Source organism: Ambystoma mexicanum, chromosome 8, assembly GCF_040938575.1.
Source record: "Ambystoma mexicanum isolate Mex_15411 chromosome 8, UKY_AmexF1_1, whole genome shotgun sequence".
Classification (NCBI taxonomy): domain Eukaryota; kingdom Metazoa; phylum Chordata; class Amphibia; order Caudata; family Ambystomatidae; genus Ambystoma; species Ambystoma mexicanum.
The window spans coordinates 470,036,482-470,059,091 of NC_090929.1; the positions used below are offsets into that span (position 1 = coordinate 470,036,482).

At 44.7% G+C, this 22,610-nt stretch overlaps 1 protein-coding gene across 2 annotated transcripts in view; it reads right to left on the reverse strand.

Annotated features, from left to right (window-relative positions):
• The window catches only part of TNFRSF4 (TNF receptor superfamily member 4), a 100,838-nt gene that overhangs the window by 51,232 nt on the left and 26,996 nt on the right, over positions 1–22,610 (reverse strand). For both annotated transcript variants that reach the window (XM_069610087.1, XM_069610088.1), the window contains exon 2: positions 16,785–16,907. In XM_069610087.1, the coding sequence (XP_069466188.1) occupies positions 16,785–16,907 (123 nt within the window). The remainder of the gene's footprint in view (positions 1–16,784; positions 16,908–22,610) is intronic.

Genomic DNA, 22,610 nt, shown 5'->3' on the forward strand with positions numbered 1-22,610 from the left:
ACCCCCCCAATATATACAAAAACGTAACAAGGGGCTGGCCACTGGACAGCTCCATGTAACGTTTTAAAGTTACAAAAAAAGCCTTGAAATGCTACTTTTAACATATAAAAGTGCATTTCTATTGAAACCAGTCCATTTCTATTATCGACGGATTGGTTTCGATAGAAAAGCACTTTTGCATGTTAAATATAGCTTGTCAAAGCTTTAGTGATTCGAAACTTTTGTTTCGAGGCTTTAGTGATTCAAAACTTTTTTTTTCCTCGAAACAATCACTATAAACCATGTTATGCTAGGTCATGATATATGTCAGGATATATCATATCTCATGGGAAAGCTTCATGATTTCTTCTTACTAACTAAATCATCTTAACCCCAGTATAAAATTCTCTGCACAAGTAATGCCAAAAAGGTTAATTTCTTGGGTACTGTGTTGGAACTTCAGGGCCTCAACCCAGTGTTCATAGCAAAACAAAAGGTGTGATGGATGGAAGGTTTAGAATGAATCTTAACCACTGCCATCTTTAGCAAGCCCATTGATACCGACACCATTGCATACCAACCTGCGGAAACAGAGTATGAATGATCCTCTGTTTGGCGGGGCTTAGTTGAACATCATCTTCAGCCTTGACAGTAGGATTCCCACCTGCCAGACGAAAGTCTGGAACAGCTTGAAGGAAAGGTATCAGGTTCAGCATAATGGGATTGCCTCCTCTGCGAAAATCACTTTTATCGCAACGTTTTCCTGTTGGTGTCACTCAGAGATGATTGCAGGCATGTATGATGGTTCCTCTTCGCACCGCGGATTAGCACTAGCTTGTCACCTCGCCTGCCTTAGGAGTGGCGACTTGCCTTGGATGAAATAGTCCATTGCTTATGGCCACCTATCCTTTAGAGAACAATGCTGTCTGCGTACTCCCTGAATTCCAGACCAGCCCTCCTTCTGATGGACGTAGCCTTGCCTTGAGAAGCATTTCTAATTCTGAGACATATGCTTACCGACTTCGTCATCTAGCACCCCTCTGGGACACCCTTCAAGAAAGACAGGCTTGCCACACCTCCCCTCTTTGCAAAGGCCTATTGCCCCCGATTTTGCTCATTGTTTAAAACCTGACATCTCTTTGTAATTATAATTATAATTGTTCTTTTATAACACGCTTAATATAAGGGACCAGTTTCTTAGATTGATACCCAGGTATCGAACCTGTGTTGCTATGTGCTGTCTTGCTTCCAGGACAAACGTGTTGCCCCTGAGCTATCCCCCGGCCTTGAGGAGAGATTTGCTCTGTCTGCTGTGGCCTAAAGCATGGTCTTGTGGGTACCAACACCACAGATGCTGTCCATGTGGTCGCAAACATCTTGTTATGAGGGATCTGTACAGCAATTGAAGATTTGGTGCAAGCTATAGACTAGTTTACACCCGACAAGGGCAAATATGCCAATTTCTCAGACAAGGTACCAGCACCATAAGACTATTATGCTGGTGACTGGCACAGTATAAAAGCTTTATAACATAACATTACAGCTGATGATGTCCTAGATGGCCCAAATGCCCCCCTGTACCGCACAGCTCTCCCTGTATCAAGGAAGCAGCAATGCTTCCCATATGACTTGAAGAGGCGGGTTCTACAGCTTGAAAATTGTTTGTCTCTCGAGTAAATCCTGACAGCTTTGTGGACAGCTGCATGCAGTCATTTTTTTGTGTACGTTATTTTGGAATCATTAATTTAAAGTGCTTCAAAGTCCCAGAAAGGACCTATTGGCCCTTAGTGTCTGGACTGTAGTCTTGCCTCATTTTAGTACATGTTCAAGTAACTCACTGTGCGAGAATCCAACCAGGGCTGCCATAGGAATCTTTAGTCTCCAGATCGGCTAGAGACTAATCTGAGCTGTGGCATTGCCCAGACTGCTCAATGGAAGAAGTTCTCAAATACTGTTGGCTTAAGGAGAGCACAAGACTTAGATATCCTTGCATCCTTGCAGTTTGCATTCTACACCTATAGTCAGCCATTATTTTCAGGGAACTTCGATCTTTTGTACCCAAGTATTTTTTTAAATATCTATAGTTTTTTATAAAGTATAACTTGTTCGCTTCACTGTGACAAAAAGGATACATTGTTACAATAAACTGCAAAGAACCTACTTTTTGAGATTGTGTCTAAGGGCTTTGATGTAATCTAACCCATAAATCCAATATCTACAGAATACAGCCTGAGTGTTCAGCCACTCTACCAAATCGTGGATCCGGTGTGATTGTAGCCCGTTCCCTTCACTTTATTTTAAGAGTTGTGTATGCTGAGGCACCAGGGAGCATTAGGCGGACCATGACTGGGCCACCTCAAATATCCATAGTACTTACAAGCCACCTCTCTGCCTCTGACTGTGGACCATGTGCTGGATGCGGTCTAAGAGAGGCACTCCTATTAGCATAGCAAACACATCTTTCTCTGTGCCTTCTTGGAAGTTGAATCCACTGCATGGAGAATAGGAATGCCCACATAGTTAATCTAGGTGGCTGACCGCCGGCATCACTCAGGAGGCCTTTGTTGAAGTTGTAACCTGCATCTGGCAGGTAAGAGCAGCAAAGATTCCTGCTCCTGCTATAAACATGCCTGACTCCCAATGAGAGAGAGAGAGAGAGAGAGAGAGAGAAGGACAGTGGGGAAGAGAAAGGGAGTGAGGCTGGGAAAGAAAGAGGGAGAGAAAGAGAGTAGGAGAGAGAGAGAGAGAGAGAAGGAGAGAGGGAGCGAGGGAGACAGAGAGAAAGAGAGAGAGAGAGAGAGAAAGAAGGAGGAAGGAGGGAGGGAGGGAGAGAGGGAGAAAGAGAGAGAGGGAGAGAGAGGGAAAGAGAGTAAAAGACAGTGGGGAAGAGGAAGGGAGTGAGGCTGGGAAAGAAAGAGGGAGAGAAAGAGTAGGAGAGAGAGAGAGAGAGAGAGAGGAGAGAGGGAGAGGGGGAGAAAGAGAGAGAGAGAGTGAGAGAGAGAGAGAGAGAGAGAGAGAGAAGGAGAGAGTAAAAGACAGTGGGGAAGAGAAAGGGAGTGAGGCTGGGAAAGAAAGAGGGAGAGAAAGAGAGTAGGAGAGAGAGAGAGAGAGCGAGAGAGAGAGAGAGAGAGAGATCAGTGGATGCTCGCCAATAAGTGGGTCCATACTGCCACATCTTTCCCAGATACAACCTGCTCAGATCGTTCAATGCCACTTTTACCTGCCAAATGCATGGACTCACTCTGCTCGCGAGGTATTTCCCTCGACTGGGAGAACTATCCAACAGCCTTTCCTGGGAGAACCAACACGAGTTGTTGTGTCACCTTGTATCTGCTTCTGTGAGACACCAGGGGCCAGCCCTATATTTCCAATTGAGAAGGCACCTGTTTGAGATCTTGGTTTCTCACAAATCTGGAATAAAGGGTGCTATACCACAGACATACACTTCTGAGTCCAGTGACACAGAGTCTCCAACTTGGTCTTCAAAACTAAACAACACTCCATATTTTCCGAAATAACACATAGTCAACTTGATGAGATCAAAGTCTGTTGTTGCTATCCTTGTGTTTTGCCTCAAAATGCCTACAATTCTAAGTCCCCGAAATAACACATCTGCTGATCATCAGGTGTGATCCATGGGCAAAAGCGTATGCCATTATCTTTGCCCTGCAGACTTTCTCAGCCGAAATACAAAAGAGTTCAGCAACCGTGGCTGCCTCGGGTGCCCTGGTAGCCAGCTGGGCGGCTGTAGACATACAGTTCTGGCTGTACATACGTGTAACATCACCCACACGCGATGCACCCTTTGCCCTGGTAGAAGACCCTTTCTTTTGGCAAAGACTCTGGGGAAATGATTTCTTATTTCCGCATCCCCCAGAGGCCTAACGATAAAGTAGCAGCACCTCTACACTCTCTCCACGGTGTGGCGCTAGACACGAACTGCACTGCCTATATGCCGGCCAGTGTATGTGTATGGTGATATATAATGATCTGCGTCGTGGGGTAACGCGGGTCTATGCTTCTGTGGGCTTCATAGCCGCAAGATGGGCAGTGGAGAGTTAGGACTGCTCACCTCAAAAAAGTAGCCAAGGAATCTGGGTTCCAATCTTGCCTCTTCCAATGCCTTTTTTTTAAGTTACTTTGTTCGTTTTTATTTCATCGTGTTGCTTTTGTTTTCTGGTTGACACAATGTACAAAAACAAAGACAGATTATATGGACTTAAAGATTATGTATGTTTGGGGCAGCAATTAGCCTTGTGGCTTTGTAACCAGCCAGATCTGTCGCCACCTGTGCAACAACAGTGATTTTGAAGCAGTTTGTGAAGGGATCAAAGTACAGTTAGGAACCCCTTCACAACCAATGACAATTTAAAGTTTCAAACCAAATAACAATAAACAATATTGTATGTTAGTTTTTTCCTGCTAGCAGATACTATCACAGCACTTACTTTTTTTTAAAATGTCTTTCATTTTAACTATTTAGGATTACACGTTGCATAATGCATTTAGCAGAGGAAGCAGGGACATTCCTGGGACCACCATCAGTATATAAAAACCTAGATCTGGCATGCACTCATTTCTGTCCAGCAACCCTCTGCCAGATATGCCATGCGGTATAAGTCCCCATGTGTGATGTCTCAAGGTGGGATGCTTTTCTCGCCGGTAACTGTGGAAGCCTGGCTGATATGTTGACATGCGTTAACTCCCTGCAAACCGACCAGTAACTGAGCATTGCTGTTCTTTGGCCTTTTGTCTCTTGCAAAGTGGTAGATTTGCACATTTTAATGGGAAATATCCAGAGGTCGAAGTGGGCGGGAGCGGTCGGGAGTGGTGCTCCTATACTTTTGTTTTTCTGTTTCACTGTTCCTATACTTTTATTTTAAAAAGAACCCGTTCCGGAACGGTTTAGTTTTAAAATAAAAGCGTAGGAAGAAGTTGAAGCTTGCACTTCAGTGCACTGCAGTGAACATTCCCTTAAATAATCGGTGTGTGTTTCTGGGGGTTTGGACTGTGTGTTGGAGGGGCGCAGCGATGTGGATTGTGGGGAGTGGGGCAGACCGGCAGGGAAGACAGCTCCACTACTTCTTTTCGTGCACTTCGACCACTGGCAATATCTGTCTGGGCCAGCTGAGTGTGATTATGACAGTGACAAGCTAATAGCTGTTCTTGCATGGCAACCAGTGAGGACACATACATTAATTGTGTGTGAGCGGGGCCCCCACATCATTCACAATTACCGATTCCATGATGTTCCCCTTCATCCGAGGCCCCTTGACAATAGTTATTGTGCGCCAGGCACTGTTTTAAAATAAAAGTCCCTTTGTATATAATGACACAATAAACGCATCTTTTAAAGTTCACTAACATCCAGTGGTCGAAGTGAGTGGAAACGGTCGGGAGCGGTGTTCCGCTACTTTTATTTTTTACTGTTAACAGCTGCACTACTTTTTCGCAACCATTTTCACCATTCCGGAAAGTGTTCTTTGTGAAGTTAAAGCACACCTCTCCATTGTACCACTTGATATCAGTCACAGCTAAACTGAAATCTGTTTCAACTCAATTGGCTGTCCACCAGCATGACTGCAACCCGTCCGAATCTGTCCCCCATCTGAGTCACATTACCACTACTTTTTTGGTACACTTCTATCACTGCTAACATCACTGGAGTACAATCTCCTGTCTTGCAAAGTGCTGTCCTCACTTCGGTGAACAGATATGTGCTCTGATGTGTACTCTTAAAACTGTATTAATCAAGACATTTTACTGTACACAAAGGTGTACAAGGTGCGCCAGGCGGTAAGGTGCATTTTATTTCTTTTTACAGTTCTTTGAAGATGGCTGGTATGCCCACCTGCAAGCCATAACGTTTAAGACATATTTTAGTTACAGTACATTAAGGTAAAGTATGGAGCACACCTGTATGTACACATCATTAATGAGGTTTCTCTTTGTCCTGTATGGCTTGCCATTCGGTCTATGTGTCACAGTGAAGGGGGGCGGGACTCAGACTTCAATGATTTTAGTTATGGGAGCAGTTTGGGAGACCGTTGGCTCGCCACACTTTTGAATACTGCTCCCATTTGCCCTTGCCAGCATAGTCAATGTGGAGGCATCATGGGAGTTGCAGTCAAACATATGGCGTGCCACCATTTTCAGACCTTGCCCCTAGTGTCTCTTAGTGGTGAGCAGAGTTCCGCACCCAGGTTTTCATTCTGTCCACAGGTTTCCCTTAATGGTTATTAATGTCAAGCAATGTGGCAATTGTTTGAGTTCCGATGTGCGTGCGAGCCACACTCATTCTGATAAGTATTACCTTTATTCTACAACTTTGACCAGGCACTGGGCATTGTATACATTGTATATAGAATAGTAGGTGTGTACCCTGTCTCTATACTGTATATCCGTTGGGTGCACAGCTCTTGCCGTACTATACTCTGTGCTCTTGTGGGAGTGGTTTGCTTTGACTGCGCCTCTTGTTAGCCTTAGCCAGCAAGGTCAATCGGGAAAAATCAGAGGACTTGTAGAGCATGGGCAGCAAGCAGCAGGGCACGGGGCTGCAAGGATAGATCTTGCTTACTGGGTGTGGATGTCCAGAACACAGGTTTGTGAAAGGGATCTAGGGGGGAGGGGGGCTGTCTGGGACAGTACTGGCAAGGGGAGGGGTGTCAAGAGGAGAGCAACAGTCAGCTCAGGTGACCAGGGTGTTGAAGATAGAATGGGGCAATGGGATGATTAATAAAAAGATCGCTTGCAACTAGATTATAGATTCTAAACCCATTGTATAGAGCGAACACTGCACTGGTGCCGCTTGGCCTGTGCAGCCAGCTGCCCATGCGCCCTTTGCAGTTTCTTTTTTAATGGACACATATTGTTCCTTAGGAGGAACAGGTGCCACTTCTGGCGGCAGAGTTTGGTGGAAACCCTCTTTGTCTTGGAGTGCAGGCTACTTTGCAGCAGCCCAAAAGTCCCTCTTGACATAAAAGTCCTTCCTACACTTCCTGGACAGCAGCCTCATCACGAGCATCATATATAGCTTCTTTCCCAGCTCCATCCCCCACTGGATTATTGTCCACTCCTTGCGCCTCCTCTCAGTCGCTGAGATCATAGGGAGTTTGGTCTGGCCCTGTCAAACAGGATGGATCCCGACAAATGGCAAGAAGACAACACACCACCAAACGTACACTATCAAGCACTTTCAATTCCAATAGAAAATGATTGACACCCTGTTGTTGGAAAGGGCTCTAACGTGAAGAACACAACCCACACGACTGTACCCCCATACGGAAATGGAAAATGTTATAGTGTACAATGGAGAAGAGACACATCTTGCAGCGTGGAAAGGTGCCATGGGCGGGGAGAAAAACGTAGCCCTTCTTTGGAAGGGCTCAGAGATTCTAGGCTTTTTGGGGAGCAATCTTCTTTGTCTGGGGAGATCCCTTCCCTTTCATGGGAGGCATCTCATGCCCACACATCGGACTATGGATGAAGGAGAGAACTTTGTGTGGCACTTTCCACTCTTTTTGTAGAACCTGTTGGTCTCCATTCAGAGATCGGTGCTCTCGGATTGGTTCGAGTTTTGGCAAATACTGAGTTCAAGCTTGAACCTTCAGTAAAGGTGCGTTTGGAAATCCCTCTCTCAGTTTTAAACACTCCACAGACCCTTGTTGTGGCAGGAAGTTCTACCATGCATGGTCCTTGCATACAGGAAGTTTCCCCGTGCTATGGCAGGTGCTCAACATGAGGGTGTTCATTCACACTTCCCTGGAAAGGGTATCACTACATATTATCCCCACCAAAAATATTGCTGTATATATGGTCATCTGGAATGGCCATAGCTGATATTTTTGGGGGGATAATTTTGGGGGGTTTTGGGAGCGGGGTTTGCGGGCGTGTCCCCCGCTCCTTTAAAAATAATGCAGAGGTTGCAGGGGTGTCCCCCACAAGTTCCACGCCTTAATATTGCCGCAAAAATATGGCAATATTTTTGTATGGCGATATTTTTGCAGGGATATTAACACATCGAACCCTGGAAAGGCAATATTCAACGCAACACAAAATACATTGATGGCCCCAAAACTGTAGCTCTTGGCAGTCAGTCTATTGTGAATGAGTGGGGGAGGGGAGGGCAGCTGCTTTAGCTGAACAGCGATTTAAAAAAAAGCTGGTGCTGTCACCCCGTCCAGATATAGAGCAGGGGGAATCCATTGAGAAGGGCAGGTTCTTCCTGTGTATGGGATGCTTTTCCAACCACCTTCATAAGGTGTGAGTGGCACTGTAATGCTCCAATTCTATAATGCAAGTAAAATGGCACACCTCGTGAGGCAAAAGCTCACACAAATATCTTTTGCATTTGGCAATTAGAATAAAGTAAACATTTGCAATAAATATATATAGGCCCAACAGTACTGTCACCTGTAATACCAGGGTGCACATTTTGCACTTACCACTAGTCATTGGCTAGTGATAATTGGCTTTTGGCGAGTACGCAATAGCGTGCTCTATGTATGTGTAGAATTGAGGTGGTGAGTGACTGTTTATGGTTAGCTAGTATCTTGCAACTTTGAACTTTTACCCAGGCTGCATGCTATATGTCTCAGCACACTCTTTAGAACAGGTGCTACAGAAACTTACAGTAGGCCTCAGTCAGTTCACCTGAACAACCAGCACTCTGCCCAACACAGAGGTTCACGTTTTTTTGTATGCATTCACAGGAATGGATCCCAGTGTTTACATCTTTATGAAAAACATTTAGAGCACTGTCATTTAAAAAACTGAACAGCTTCATGAGTTCATGTGTTAAACGTACTCTATGCGGAAGGCATTTACTGGGTTGCAGGAGTTCAGTGCATCATAAAACCTTCATATGTACATTAAAAAAACTGAAAAAGCAAATAGTGTACTACTGTTGGCATGGCTTTATATGCAAAGGACCTCTACATTGGCCCTAAGACAATGGAGAATAAATCAAAAACAAATAAATAATAAAAACAAAATACTATTCACTATGAAGTGTCTACTGTAGATGATAAAAAAGGGCAATTTTTTGGGGAACGACGGGCATCTGAATGCCTATGTGCTTGAAAGAATGTTTACGTCACACTCTTCTCCTCCTCACAGTGCCCACATATGTTTTGTGGTGACTACCTGACGGTACCAGCCACTATCCTTGTGGCGTGTGTGGCCTGCAGTTTTACGGAAATAACAAACAAGTTCTGTTATCCAAATGAAGAAATATGTCTCTGTTCCGAAATATGCATTTGCATGACTATACACGTGGTTAAAAAAAAAGGATCTGTGCACACGGATACAAATTCAAAGTAAATCCTTGGAAGTGTCACTTGTAGGGCACCATCTAGAAGCTGGACATGACGAGAATGATGTGAAGTCCCTGATAATAGAAGTGATTCATGATCCACCCAATGAGAGAGATCTAGAGTCCATTCTCCATCGTAAGGAACAGAGCTGGATTCTTAAAACGAAATCGTTTGTAGGTGGGCTAAACTATTGGCTAGAGTGGGCCCTACTTCTTAAATCAAAAATAACAAACAAAATGTGTACACACTATTAAGGAACCAATGTCGCCCCTCTATGCTGTTTTAAAACCAGCATCTGGGATAAGGACAAAAACCTTAAATTATAAGGAGCAACAATTTATTCTAAGTTAGGGTGAACATACTACTTGAGATAAATAAACTAGATTTGAACTTGCACGTCAGTTTAGGAAAACATTTACGAGTAATATTTCCAAAATAAGAAATATATACCATCATTTTGGATGACTTTGTCTTTACATATGATGTGGTTATGACTGGGGATTTGCATATGAACGTCTAATGTACATATGAACACCACGCTGTATCCATAGTACCATGAGCATGATAACACTAAGATACATTTTTAAGATAGCGGCACGTGATGCCTAGTCTTTGTTTGTTAGCACCCCATTTCATCTCATGTGTGATTAACATGTGACCTAATGGCATTTTACGTGGCCGTACTGAACAATGTATTTCCGGCTCGCTCTAAATCCATGGGATACATAGATGAAGTCTTGCAAATGCATGTCCATGGAATACATTATTATACAAAAAGTACTGCTGTAAGTACTCCCTTGTAGGATCTATAGTAGAGTTTACTGTATAATTTAATTTGAAATTTAGACATTTTAACTAAATGAACTTGCCATCCATTATGTCCACAGAATAATGAGCTCAACCCTCATTTTGAATAAGATCGATATATGTTGTTTCAGATGTTAATCTTTGACATTTACAAGTCCATGTCCCATTATTTATCCGATTGATCCACTCGATTCTGGCCTTTAGGTTAAGGGGAGCATTGAATTGGAATACTTCTCAATACTTCACTTAGACAATTGGGTTGTGTATCTTTCCATAATTTCAGGTGATGGTTCGCCGATTTTAATAGCACACTTGGCCTCCAACATTTAAGTATTTTCTCGATTAGGAGTCATTTGATTGTGGGTGCACCTGTGGTATTTAACATCACTCATGATCCACCACTTAGAGGTACACATCTGGGTGACAAATGGTGTTAAGCTGTGTTGGTGATGTAATGAGATGTATATTTTTACGGGTATGTCATTTTAACATCAGCATTTAATTATTATATTAACTTGAGTCAAAACTGATCCCAATGTTGTGACAGCTCTTGACAATATGTAGTTGGATTTGTAGTTGTGGTTGAGAGTTAGAGCTTTAATGATGTGATGCCTTTTCTTTATCAATTATGGTTGTCCCGAACATGTTCGAATGTACACGGCTCAGTATTTCAATTTTAGGAATGTTTTCCTTTCTTTTTGGCTGGAAAAACAAATACTCTGTCATGAGCCCGTATTGACGATGCTCTACTTCAACCGAGAATGTATACTCTAAATGGATGCCTCCAAAGTAGACTTGAGGGCAGTGCTTTCCCTGGAACATGATGGACTAGAACATTCCTATTTATGACCAGGAAGTTACTTCCTACGATGCAGGCCTATGCCATCATTGAGTTGGAAGACTTAGACATCAAATGGGCAGAAGTCAACCTTTGCTATTTGATCGGGAGTAGTTCCAACTGGTGACCAACCATTCACCTCTAACCTGCATGAATCTCAGAAAACAATAAAATGCACGGGCTATGAGGTGGTTTTATATCTGCAACCTTTTTGTTTATCTGTGGAACATTGGAAAAGAAAAAGGAAATGTAGATTTCCACAGCTGTTTTCCTCTTGTCGTTGATAATGGTTGGGGGGCCCTCTCGCTAAATGGGAGAGGTATGTGACAAATCTAGAGACTTTGTGCCTTCTTCCCTAGGGGGAGCCACCCCCTTTGAGGTTAGGGAGGTGAGCCCATTCTGAAAAACCCTCCCTAGGGGGTTGGGAAAGCGGGAGCTCACTGGGAGTGACTCGCCTCCAGGGGACAAGGACTCCCATTTCCATGAGGAACTCCCTATACCTAGAGTATTATCTGCCTACAAGGGAACAAGAGATGCTGATATTACATTTAGCTGTTGGACTCAAAAGAACACTGACTTCACCTCTACGTGTTTGGCTCTAGATAGTGCTGAACTCTCCATAAACTCAACAACTGACAGTGGAAAATACGCACCTTTTAAGCAGCAGAGCAGGAATAAAGGGCCAACAACCCTTGAATGGAGAGAGAGAAACCATACGCAGAGGCGAGCCTCCGATGTGCAAACGCGGTGAGGGGCGGAGCCGTGCTCAACAGCAGAAACGGCTTTGGCACATACAGAAGCAGATGCTGAATGAAGATGCCTGTGAAAAGATGCTGAAACTAGGGACTAAGGGAGGAGTGAATCCTCTGCTCTCAACACAAGAGCGAAAGAACAAGAGAACGCTGAGATGAGCGGAATCTGAAAACAGATTGGATCCAGTCAATAAGAGCCGCAAACCATGGAGAATGCCACTGGTGCAGGAGAGGTGCATCCTCCCTGGAGCATACCCTGCAACACTAAAGGTACGTGGGTTTTCTGGGCTGGAGGGAGGCAGAGAGAGGAAAGACCGAGTGAGGAAGAAGGTAGGATTGCCTCAAGCCCATATCAGGGTCACAGAGGCCCAGAGAGAGAGAAAAAATGAGAGATGGTGAAGCGTTATGGGAGCCTGAGAAACCAGAGTAGTATCAACATCCAGAAGGGTCACCAGAACTCAAAAGAACTAGAGAGCCACAAGTAAAGAGGGGTTAGCTGTAGCCCAGAGAGTTAAGTGACACATTGGAACAGAGGAACCCAAGGGAGCCAGAGGCACCCAATAAGCAAAGTGAAGGGCATATATGAGTGGAGCACGGAGGTACCCAACACATGAACCAAGTGGGGAGAGACAAACTCAAGCAGTGTAGAGGGATCAGGGAAATATCCCTCCACCTATAGACATTTCGACAGTTTGTTTTTGCAGGAACTTAAGACTTGTATTATTGAACATGGGAAACTTGAGGAACTTTTTTAGACAGCCAAGAACTATTAAATAAGGAGAACTGTTCATTACAGATAACCAGTGGATCCAGATCTAGGAGGAACTCCTGGAACACCTGAGAGAGGTTGTGGTGAACACCACTGAGTTTTGGGCACTCTAGCTAATCCTCTTTTGCATTTTTTGTAAGTGGTAGGGCCAGTTTGGTGGATAGTTTTGGATTGAGGACTATTTTTATTTTGACTATTGATGAGCACCTCCGTTTAGTTTCGATAGGAAGGGAACTCCCCTTCAGGAGTAGGGTTAGTGAGGAATTTTCTTCTAAGTTAAAACAAGTTTCTTGGAAATCATGCCCCCGCGTCTGAGTCCTTCTTCTGGCTTGCCAGAGTTGTGATTATGTCCTTTCCATTGACCTGCCTTTCATCTGAATTGCATTACTGGCAGGGTGTTTGATATTGACATATTCTATGTTCTTCTCCGCAATCATCTTACCTTCTAGCCCCCTAGTGCACTTTCCCTTTACAGATTGACATATGACCTGTAACACACCGATCCTCTTTAATTTATGCCCCGACTGTCCTTCTTCAAGGTCAGTCTCACCTTTCTTATCCCACAAACGTGTGAGGACCATTTTGCCCTTTCCTGTCATATTCTGCTGAGTGCGGACACAAGTATCTTTCTCGATCGAACTATCAAAAAGAAAAAAAGAAGAGTCTCTTACCATGCAGCCAAAATGTAGCCACACCAGTCAGCCTGAGTTCCAGATATTACGACAGCAACACCTGAGGCAATTCCTCACATTACCTACATTTTTTACTGTAACCTTTCTACCTTTTGCGCATTTATCTTTTGGGAAAGAATTCCATTTTGGGGTTTCTGCTGTCCCGTTTCATGGATCGGCCAAAATGTGACTTTTTCCCCTTTGGTTTTCTAAGATATCTGACTTCTTATTGTGGTCAGAGAGACTTCTACTAAAGAACCCCTGATACTGCAACCATTTTTGAGTATATGGTCCTATGATAGCCCATGTGGCTCCGAAAACAGAGGGGTGCTTTTTAAGCACACCATTATTGCCCTAGAATGATTGTTTCACCCTATTATGGTTTTGTAGAGTAGGCTGGTGGCATATGTCATTTAGTTTTGGCTTCACTTGCGGTGCAGCTATTTTTTCCATCTCGGTAACCCAGTGTACAATTATGCTAGCCATTGAGCTTTTAATGAATTTTACTAACTCCTAGTGATTTAGACTGCTTTATGCTGGTCCCTGGCTGTACACAGGCCAATGCACAAATTGTGTGGGTCAACCTGACTTTGTGGCAGTTTTTGACTGCCCAAACCTTTGTGTGGCTGACATTTTGTGTCATTGAAAGGCTGCTTAGGCCAGCCCATGAGCGAGTGAGTATATGGAGACTCTAACCCTTCCTCAAGTCTGCTGTACTTTCTAAACTCTGTTGATTTTTGCCACAAAGCTACTGCTGGATTTTTAGGACCAGTATTATCCATATTCGCTGTCTTATTCCTTGAGTTCCGGTCCTGATTTTAGTTGTTCATCATCCTTCCTGGGCTGTTCATCTGCGCCATCTTGGACCACTGCCGCTGTTGTACTCCTTTGCTTAGGTTTGTCAGTCTTCCTGGGGTCTTCCTCATGGTTTTAACTCCTATCCCATGGGTCTCCCAGGTGGAAAGGCTTCTTCTTTTGGGTTGTCTTGTCTGGGTCTTTCTTGGTCTGGGGTCCAACTCCTTGGGTGACTGGGCCCTGTAACACGACCTGAAACAGATGATTTGTGCTCACTGGTTTGTTTTGCTATTCCTAAGCCATGTTCTCTGAAACTGGTGTTGTGACTACTTAGCTTTGAGCACTGGGCTGGTGAGGTACTCTTCAAACATACCCGCAGGGGTCCTCTTGGTCTGTGGACGTGGGTTTCTGCAGGTCACGATTTGCCACAGATTTACCATAAACCGAATCCCGCTTTGCTTCTCTTCCTCCTGGGACTTTTGGGTCTTGAACCTGGAATGGAGCTCTTCGAGAGGGTCTCCTCTGGCATCCTCTTCACCCTATTGCTTTCCTCTCTGCACATGTGGAGTAGAATTCAGATGCCACTGACTTTTCCCCATACCCGCAGCTGTGCGTATTGACTTTATCCTTTTATTTCCTAAGGGGCTCTTCCACCAACTTGGAAAACTATACTAAATTGACTTTAAAGGGTACTTACCTGAACATTGCCATTATTCCTGGGTTCCCCCTTGGTCCCTGGAATTTTCTACCAAGAACTGGGTTTTTAGCTGAGACCCCTGATGTATTGTGCATTATAAAAACATTGTATTACACCCCAGTTCCACGAAATGTGCTAAGTTACTGTGTATCACTAATGCTTACTTTTGTATCTAATTTCTTGCAGTGTAGTAAGACTGTATGAGTCGGGTATTGCCATTCTAATTGTATCTTAAATTCCAGGGGCTTTCTGGTTATTGTGGACTAAGTGTTAACCCCTTTTTCTCTTTCAAGGTGCCATGTATAATATCCGAAAGGGTTCGAAATTGCCAGCAGCTGAGAGCTGTTTAGCTCCTTGTTATAGCCAAGTGGGGCCTGGTTATCTGGTAACCAATAGCGACCAGGATCTACTTTTGACTCCCCAGGAAAGTGGGTCCATGCAAACATATAGATGTGATATTAACTGTGTAGGTTTGAGAATGTGTATACAAGAGAATTAAGGACACACCGCAGGGATATTTAAAGCTTGCCGGAGAATATATAATCGACAAAATATTAGAGTTTGCATCTTGCGCAACATGCACTAGCTCCTGGTTCCCCAGAGGTAACTCCTGCTTAACGGGTGATAACGGCTTTTTGCTCCTAACCAATCCTAATTCGATCCATGGGTCTACATTTACATTTGTTTCATGAATTAGTATGACTTGTTCGTGTGTGGCATATTGGGCCCTGAAAATGACAGTGTAAAGGTGGTTTACTGTAGTCTAGGGGTCACCTTTTCTCCCCACCTCCTATGTATGATGCCTGCCACCACCTGGTTTAGCAGTGGGGCGTGTTTGTATGCGCCTTTACCGTTTTATACAGGCACTGTGTTACTGTGTAATGTGTATCACCCAAATAACATATTTGACCTTATATATATTCTATGTATGTTTTTCTTTTAAAAAGTGTATACTTTTCAGTATTCCAGTGTGGTGTGTTCTCTGCGGGTAACTATTAGGAATAACTGTACTTCGCTACTCGCCCCCCTTGCTCCCTTGAGCTAGGCCCGATTGCTCTGCCATAGTTACTTATGAAATTGGTCTGGTCTACTTTAGGCTAGATGGCTTTGCATCCTTCACTATCGTACTTTTGAAAATCTCCTTAACCGATACTAATGCAGACAAACTACTGTCCACTTTTCTCGCATGAGATAACTACTTAATTGAAACTCTCATCAGAAAATTATTCTGAAACCGAGCTCTAAAATCATGTTCTGGAAGTCCTGGCGTTTTAGTGTCTGTCATTTTACATTCCTATATGCACTGCAAATGCACTTCTGTGTGTTCCAGAAACCTACAGATTGTTGTAACCTTTTTAACTTTGGGATGCAGTTTTCTTGGAAGTAGCAGGATATTGAGAAGCCAAGTGGCAGCTTTAAAACACTGATGACACGACCCGGAGGATAGCTGAGTGGCAACGTGCTCACCTTGGTAGCAAGGCAACACGAAGCAACACAGGTGCGATTCCTGGGTTCGCGCTTAGAAACCTCTGGGTATTTTAGTGAGTTATAAATATACAACTAAGACAACAACAAAAAACAAATTTTGTAACAGCGCCTTGATGCCCCCGAGCTGTGCGAGTGCTTTAAAAATGCAAATAAATAAATAAAATTGATGCTTAACACGATCAGAGATTTGACAGAGAAAAGGGCCATCCCTACCCTCCTTGAAATGTTCGATTCCACCATAGTTAAAAGTCCTGCCTACTTAAAACAAAGGCCGCGTTAAAAGCATTTGCAGCCCAGGGCAAGGCCCCCCGGGTGTCCGTGTCCCTTCTTTCACTGCTTTTGCCACTTGGCCAAAAAGACTCGGGGTGCCCCCCCCCCCCCCTCCCCGCGCCCAGAAAAGCCCTGGGTCTCATCCCTGTGGATCCAGTCGGTGTAACGGGGCCTATCTACCTTCTCGGATTTCTCATCTCTGTTCGCCAGGCGGCCCGTGTGCCACTAAGAGACCCAATGTTGGTTCAGTTCAAGATGCCCAGCATGTGCGCATGTGCAAGACAAAGAAGCAGTGAGCATGAGCATAGGAAAAAGAGGCTGTGGGAGAATGGAGGGCAAGACAATGCACAGAGATGGGCATATAGTAGGCAGTGCCAGCTTCGCTGCATTTAATATAGCCATACCTGTTCTGCAGCGGGTGCAGGGCTTGCATTCCCCTGTATTGATCCCTGGCTTGTGCATCCCATCAGGGCAGGACCGACAGTCCGTGTCTTGTTTCTCGGTGCACCGCCGCCGCATTTCTTGACCTGAGAAATGAAGTGGGAACGTGAGCTTTGTATTTGTCTACCTAGCACGCTATCATTGGGGGTGCATCAGGCTCCAAGTGAGGGGTTAGCGCCTCGGCACTGGGACTCCGCCACTGATACGCTGGCGCCCTCTCTCCCATAAACACCTGGCATGGTTTCTTCAGTGTGCAGAGCAGAAAGCGCGCTTCAAGAGGAGGCACACTGGCGGAGGATTGCAGGGACCAAGCGAAGATTTACAAGACATGTATTTACAAGTCACCTGTTCAAGCAGGGCAGCCCAAGCCTGAGTCACACCCAAAAGGTGAGCCTGCTCAAATGAGCTCATTTGGTTCCTGGTTACAGGCATTTTGCTAGTCGAGTGGCTGTTGTGACCAATGCAGTAAGCACCCCGCCAATTGTGCATTATCTGTTCACTAGGGATGCATTCACAGACATATTTCTCAAATATAAAAGTCTGTAGTTATCTTCCTAAAATGCTCTGATTTTATGCAAAGTAGTAGTAATCGACTGTGCTATTTTCCCCCTTCCCTTTCTCAAAGGTGATTCATTTCCAGGAGTGCGATTTACACACTGATTCAATCATTTATATAGAAAAAGAAATATTTATTTGCATATAGCTATTTATTTACAGAGCGAGCTAGAGAGAAATGTATTCGCAATATGCAAACTGGATGCAAACAAGACCACCTAAGACAATGCCGAGGGTCCCAAAATACATGTTTACAGTATTCTCATGTATTGTTTGGCGCAGGTGCCCCGCTTAGGTAATACCTAGCTCTATTTAGGTTAAGCTAGCACTTAGGCCACGTCCCATCGTGAGGACCCCACTCTCAAAATACCTCATCATCCCATTTAAAGCACTAACCTGGGTACTTGGGTAGGGTGACCAGAATTCCAAAACGAAAAACCGGGACAATCAACAACATAAAAGAGGGACTACCCCATCGCAGCCCACCAATTACCGCCCCTCCCCCAACACACCCCCACAAACAGCAACTAATCATATTTCCAGCACTTCTCCTTTCTATAAAGTGTATGTGATCTCATTTGTGCAGTTTTGTCTGTAAATCTTGGCATGTTAATTCAAAACAAGCGTTTGCTCTCATTGATATTACATGGCTTGCTGTACAACCATTTCCCTGCCGATCTCTGTGGCACAGTCAGTAAGTGTTGTGACTTGTACCTGAAAGGTTGGGGGTTCGAGCCAATCTGAAAATTCTGAAAGTGTGAAAAATAATGACAATTTAATTACCATATCCACCCAACCATGCAAACCCCGGACGGGGTTTCTAAAATGAAAAAACTCCCGGGACGGCGGAACAGAGGGTGATTTCCCCGGACTGTCCTGGGAAAACCGGAACGTCTGGTCACCCTACACTTGGGTGAGCTACTGTACTTATCTGTACAGTTTTGCACTAAACGCTGCATAGTAAGAGATCTGTAACAAGATCCGTCATCTGGGCCTAAGTAGCACATCCTCGCATCTGATAACAAAAATGGCCACCAGATCATTAAGGTTATGAAGAAACATGCACAATATGTTAAAAGGGGACCTGTAGCATCTCACAATGCCTCCTTTGAGCGGCAGAATGATGCCAGCAGAACCAACCACAGTCCACATTTTCTCCTGAGCTCTCCTTCCAGCCCTCACTGGTGGCCCCTTCTTATGCATATGAAGAGGGACAATCGAGATCAAACCCCTGCCCCCTCACCCCAGGCGCATAAACAGAAAGAACAGCAGGTAGAACAAGGAGCGCACTTATCATTTGAACCAGGCTCCAGCACACGCATCGGTGACAAATATGCTGAAAGACACCCACTTCACCAACATTGCAACCTACATGCTACATTAGCCTCAATGCAGCAATACCAGAATCTACAAAACACAAGAATCCATGTTTAAAGGCTTGCAGATGCCTATATGAATTAACCTGATCTAATTGCACAGTGTAAAGCCATTTTTCAGGAAAATTACAGCCAAGTGCATTTGTCTCACTGAACACCAGCCTCAGTGGGGATTCTTGGTGACTTCAGCAATGCTCCTCGCAAATCCAGCAGCAGCCAAGGTCTTACAGTAAGATAAGATTCCTTTCTAAAGACATTTTCGCAAGACTCACACATCATTTGAAACATAATTGTAACAAGAATGGCTCAGTTCTGGCCAATGAACACTGAAAGCCCAGGGGCGAGAAGCCTGTTTCAGCTAAAACTGATGGGAACAAATTCATACTGCAACAATTTTAGAATTAGGTAATGGGGGTGGCGCAGTTAAACCAACCCACTGACGCACAAGTCCTAATGTCCAATGGTCAGGCTTCCTATAAGGGCTACATAGGTAACCTATCACTTAGCAGCCAATAGCAGGATATGATAGGTTTCTGGGAGCTGGTCCAATTCTGTGAGGTCAGCCTGCAGTGTGTTACAAAGCTGGCTTGCAAGCCAGCCCCGGGGGAGACGGAGCCTGGATTTTCGCTGTGCACAAAGCTCTCTGTGTGTTTTTTTTGCTGCCCAGAAATGAACGCAGTTTGGAACATGTTGCTGCCTGCTTGGGATTCTGCTGCATTTCTTTGGGCAGAATGGGAGGTGTTGGGGCCTCCCATAGCTCGGACCCCCAAAACCCCTGGTGGAGGTCCAACTTCTCCCCAACACATACTTTCATACTAACTTCCCTTTGTGAACTAGAATGGACAAAGAACTACATGGTTCTACCTATTATATATTTTGGGAGAAATAGAAAGGCTCAGACAAGCCCATTGTAACAAAGAAGTGCCCATATTTTGGTCGAAAACCACACATCCCTGACAAAGGGCAACAAGACCAAAACATGTGTCGGGTTGCTTGTGGTCTTGTGCAAAAGAGATGTAATCAGTTTGGAGTGGACTGCCTCTTTTGAGGTGTGACCAAGCCTAATTTTCATTTGGTTGCTTTCCTTGTGTCATGGCACAGCAGACTAAAAAGCAATGCCTGGGAGGTTTGTCCAGAGCAATGATGTTGATGTATGATGGATTAAAAACCTTCCGTACATCAATCTCTATTGTTGCATTGGGTAATAGGGCAAAGCTAGAGGGCTCTGAATCACAGGTCAATGTGTGCAAGGGTGGTAGGCCAATGTGATATAGTTTGATGCCATAGTGCACTATGCAGTTGGATGTTGTGCCCTTTGCTAAGGCTTTACAACACATCATATGCTAATGCTTTCTCATCAATAAATCCCCAGCTAGTGCTCAGTTTGTTGACATTATTCATAAAATGGAATTTGTAAATACAAGCAACTTTTTATTTGGGCTTAAGCCGATCTTTTGTACCAGTTTGACTCTTGAAATGGTAGTAAATATGGAAGGGTTAAAACTTTTATTGGTTCAAATGTGTTGAACTGCAGACAGTAGTATGAGGTCCTCAAGTGGATTGTATGGCATTTCATCAACACCTGTTTTTACGACAGGTGTTTTTACAAAGCGATTTTGCAGAAAAAACGCATTGACATTTTTTAAAATTATTTTTGGGGGGTTTCACCCCCAATCTCCCTGTCCTCTACCTATTTTTTATATTCCCGACCCCCGGACCCTTTATATTCCCTTTCCCACCCCCAACAAAAATTTCTAAGAGTTTGTTCGCAAAAACACCCGTCGTAAAAACGGGTGTCAATGAAAGGATGTCGTACCCTGATGTGGCCTGGTCCCCAGAAATAATGGCAGGAGAATGTGCCCCTCCTGGATGCCTTCCCAAGAGCCAGAGGCCCCTCAGGCAGGGCCTTTGGCATAGTCTCTGGTTCACACACAGAAGAGTCACCCACAGCCAGAGATTATTTCTGGTGCCCCTGGAGCCCGTGGAGCCCATGCTCTCCAGGCTCTGCCTTTATTAATGGACGCTTCTCAGCGACACCACGTGATTGATGGAATGCGTGTGCGTCAGTGTGTGGTATCCGTATTATTCACGGAGCCGCACTTAGAACTAGAACGCTAACACGTGCTCTTACATCCCTTCTCTTTTTCTAACAAATAACAAAATTCTTCTTCCTGCATCAATCTGCTGAATGATCACTCACATATGTAGTCCTTCTACTTTTTTGGCGCTCTCACCATTCTCTGAGGCCTGCAGGGCGTGTTGACATATCTCTCTCTACGGCTTGTGCATCCTGACCTTCGTTGCTCACAACTTCTTGGCTGTCGTTTGCACAATTCACCTCCCTTGCTTCTGCTTGCTGCAGGAACGCCCTTGTATGTTCTGTTGGCCGGCTTGGAAGCGGTTTGAAATAGGAGATGTTCCTGGTGACCAATGTCGAACCTCTACTTTCAGTGGAGAAGCGTCAAACGGTAGAACAAATTTGCTCTGCATTCTGCTATTCTTCATGAGTACTACACCTCCCACCTCAGCATGGACGACACAGCACCTCCACGTCTGCTCTTGTCTTTGTTAATCCATTGCCTCTTGGTCAGGTACGCTTCGTTGTCCAGGCCCGGCTGCCTTCACGGTACTGGGGTATTAGTATGCGTGGAGGTCTCCGCATCAAAACAGTCACTGGAGTGATTCCTGTCGAGGCATGTGGTGACTACCGATATTCCCTCAGGAATTTATAAATAGCTCTTTCAGTGTCATTCTGTTCCTCTCAGGCAATGTGCAAAGACTTGTTCAGGGTTCTCATGAACCTCTACGTGTCTTTGTTTGCCTGAGGCCAGCAGGGAGCAATTCTCCTGTGTTGTACACACAGCCGCTCCAGGAACACCTTCATTTCTGACCCCCCTGAAATGGGAGCCCATTGTCACACTTTAGGACTGCTGGGAGGCCATGTGTTTCGAAGAAATCTTTTCCAGCTTTGCAATGACGGCAGATGCTGCCATTGACTCAACAATTTCTACCTCCGGCTAGTAAGAGTATTTGTCTAAGAAAACTTGGCTGTACCTTCTGTCCAGGATGGATCCAAAATTAGCACTCACCCATTCCCACGGATGTTGACCCCTGAACATAGATAGGATAGGGCCGGGGGGCTAGCATTCCCTGAATACTAACATGGGACATATCTGGATACAATTGTCTCCACATAGGGCTCCAACCCCAGGAACCATACCGTCTCCCTCAGGCAAGATTTTGTCTTCCGTACCCATTGGTACTCGATGTGCGCCAGCTGTACCGCTTTTTCGGTCAGTTCCCCTGGGATCACCAACCGATAGCTTCGAAACAGCAACCCACAAGGAGACTGACAATTCATCCCGCTGCTTAAACAGACTCACTAACCTCCGACAGACCGATTCCATCCTGTGATGCTGCTCATGCAAAACAAAAATTCCAGCACCCAGACCTGAGACGTTCCTTGATGGTGCCAAAGTATTCATCCCACATGGAGGCAGTGCGTACATCCTCCAGCGTCAGGGCGGTAGGCATGTGATCCGATGCTACCAGGAGCAAATGTTCCTCCAGGCAGTCTGCCAGTTTTGCCTCCTTCAAGATGGTAGCTCTCAGGTGATAAGATAAAAAGTCTGCTCCATTGCCCGTCCAGGCCTGTGCTCAATCACAAAATTATATTCTTACCGTTGGAGGATCCATTTTTCAATCAGAGTTGGTGGGCGGGTGGAAGTGCCTGAGAAAATCGGGATCAGCGGCTTGTGATCTGACAACACCTTGAAAGAACATTGAAATGCTGTGATACCCTTGGGTCTGGGAGTTACAAACATTTCATTTATAAATAAACAAAATAAAAGATACATG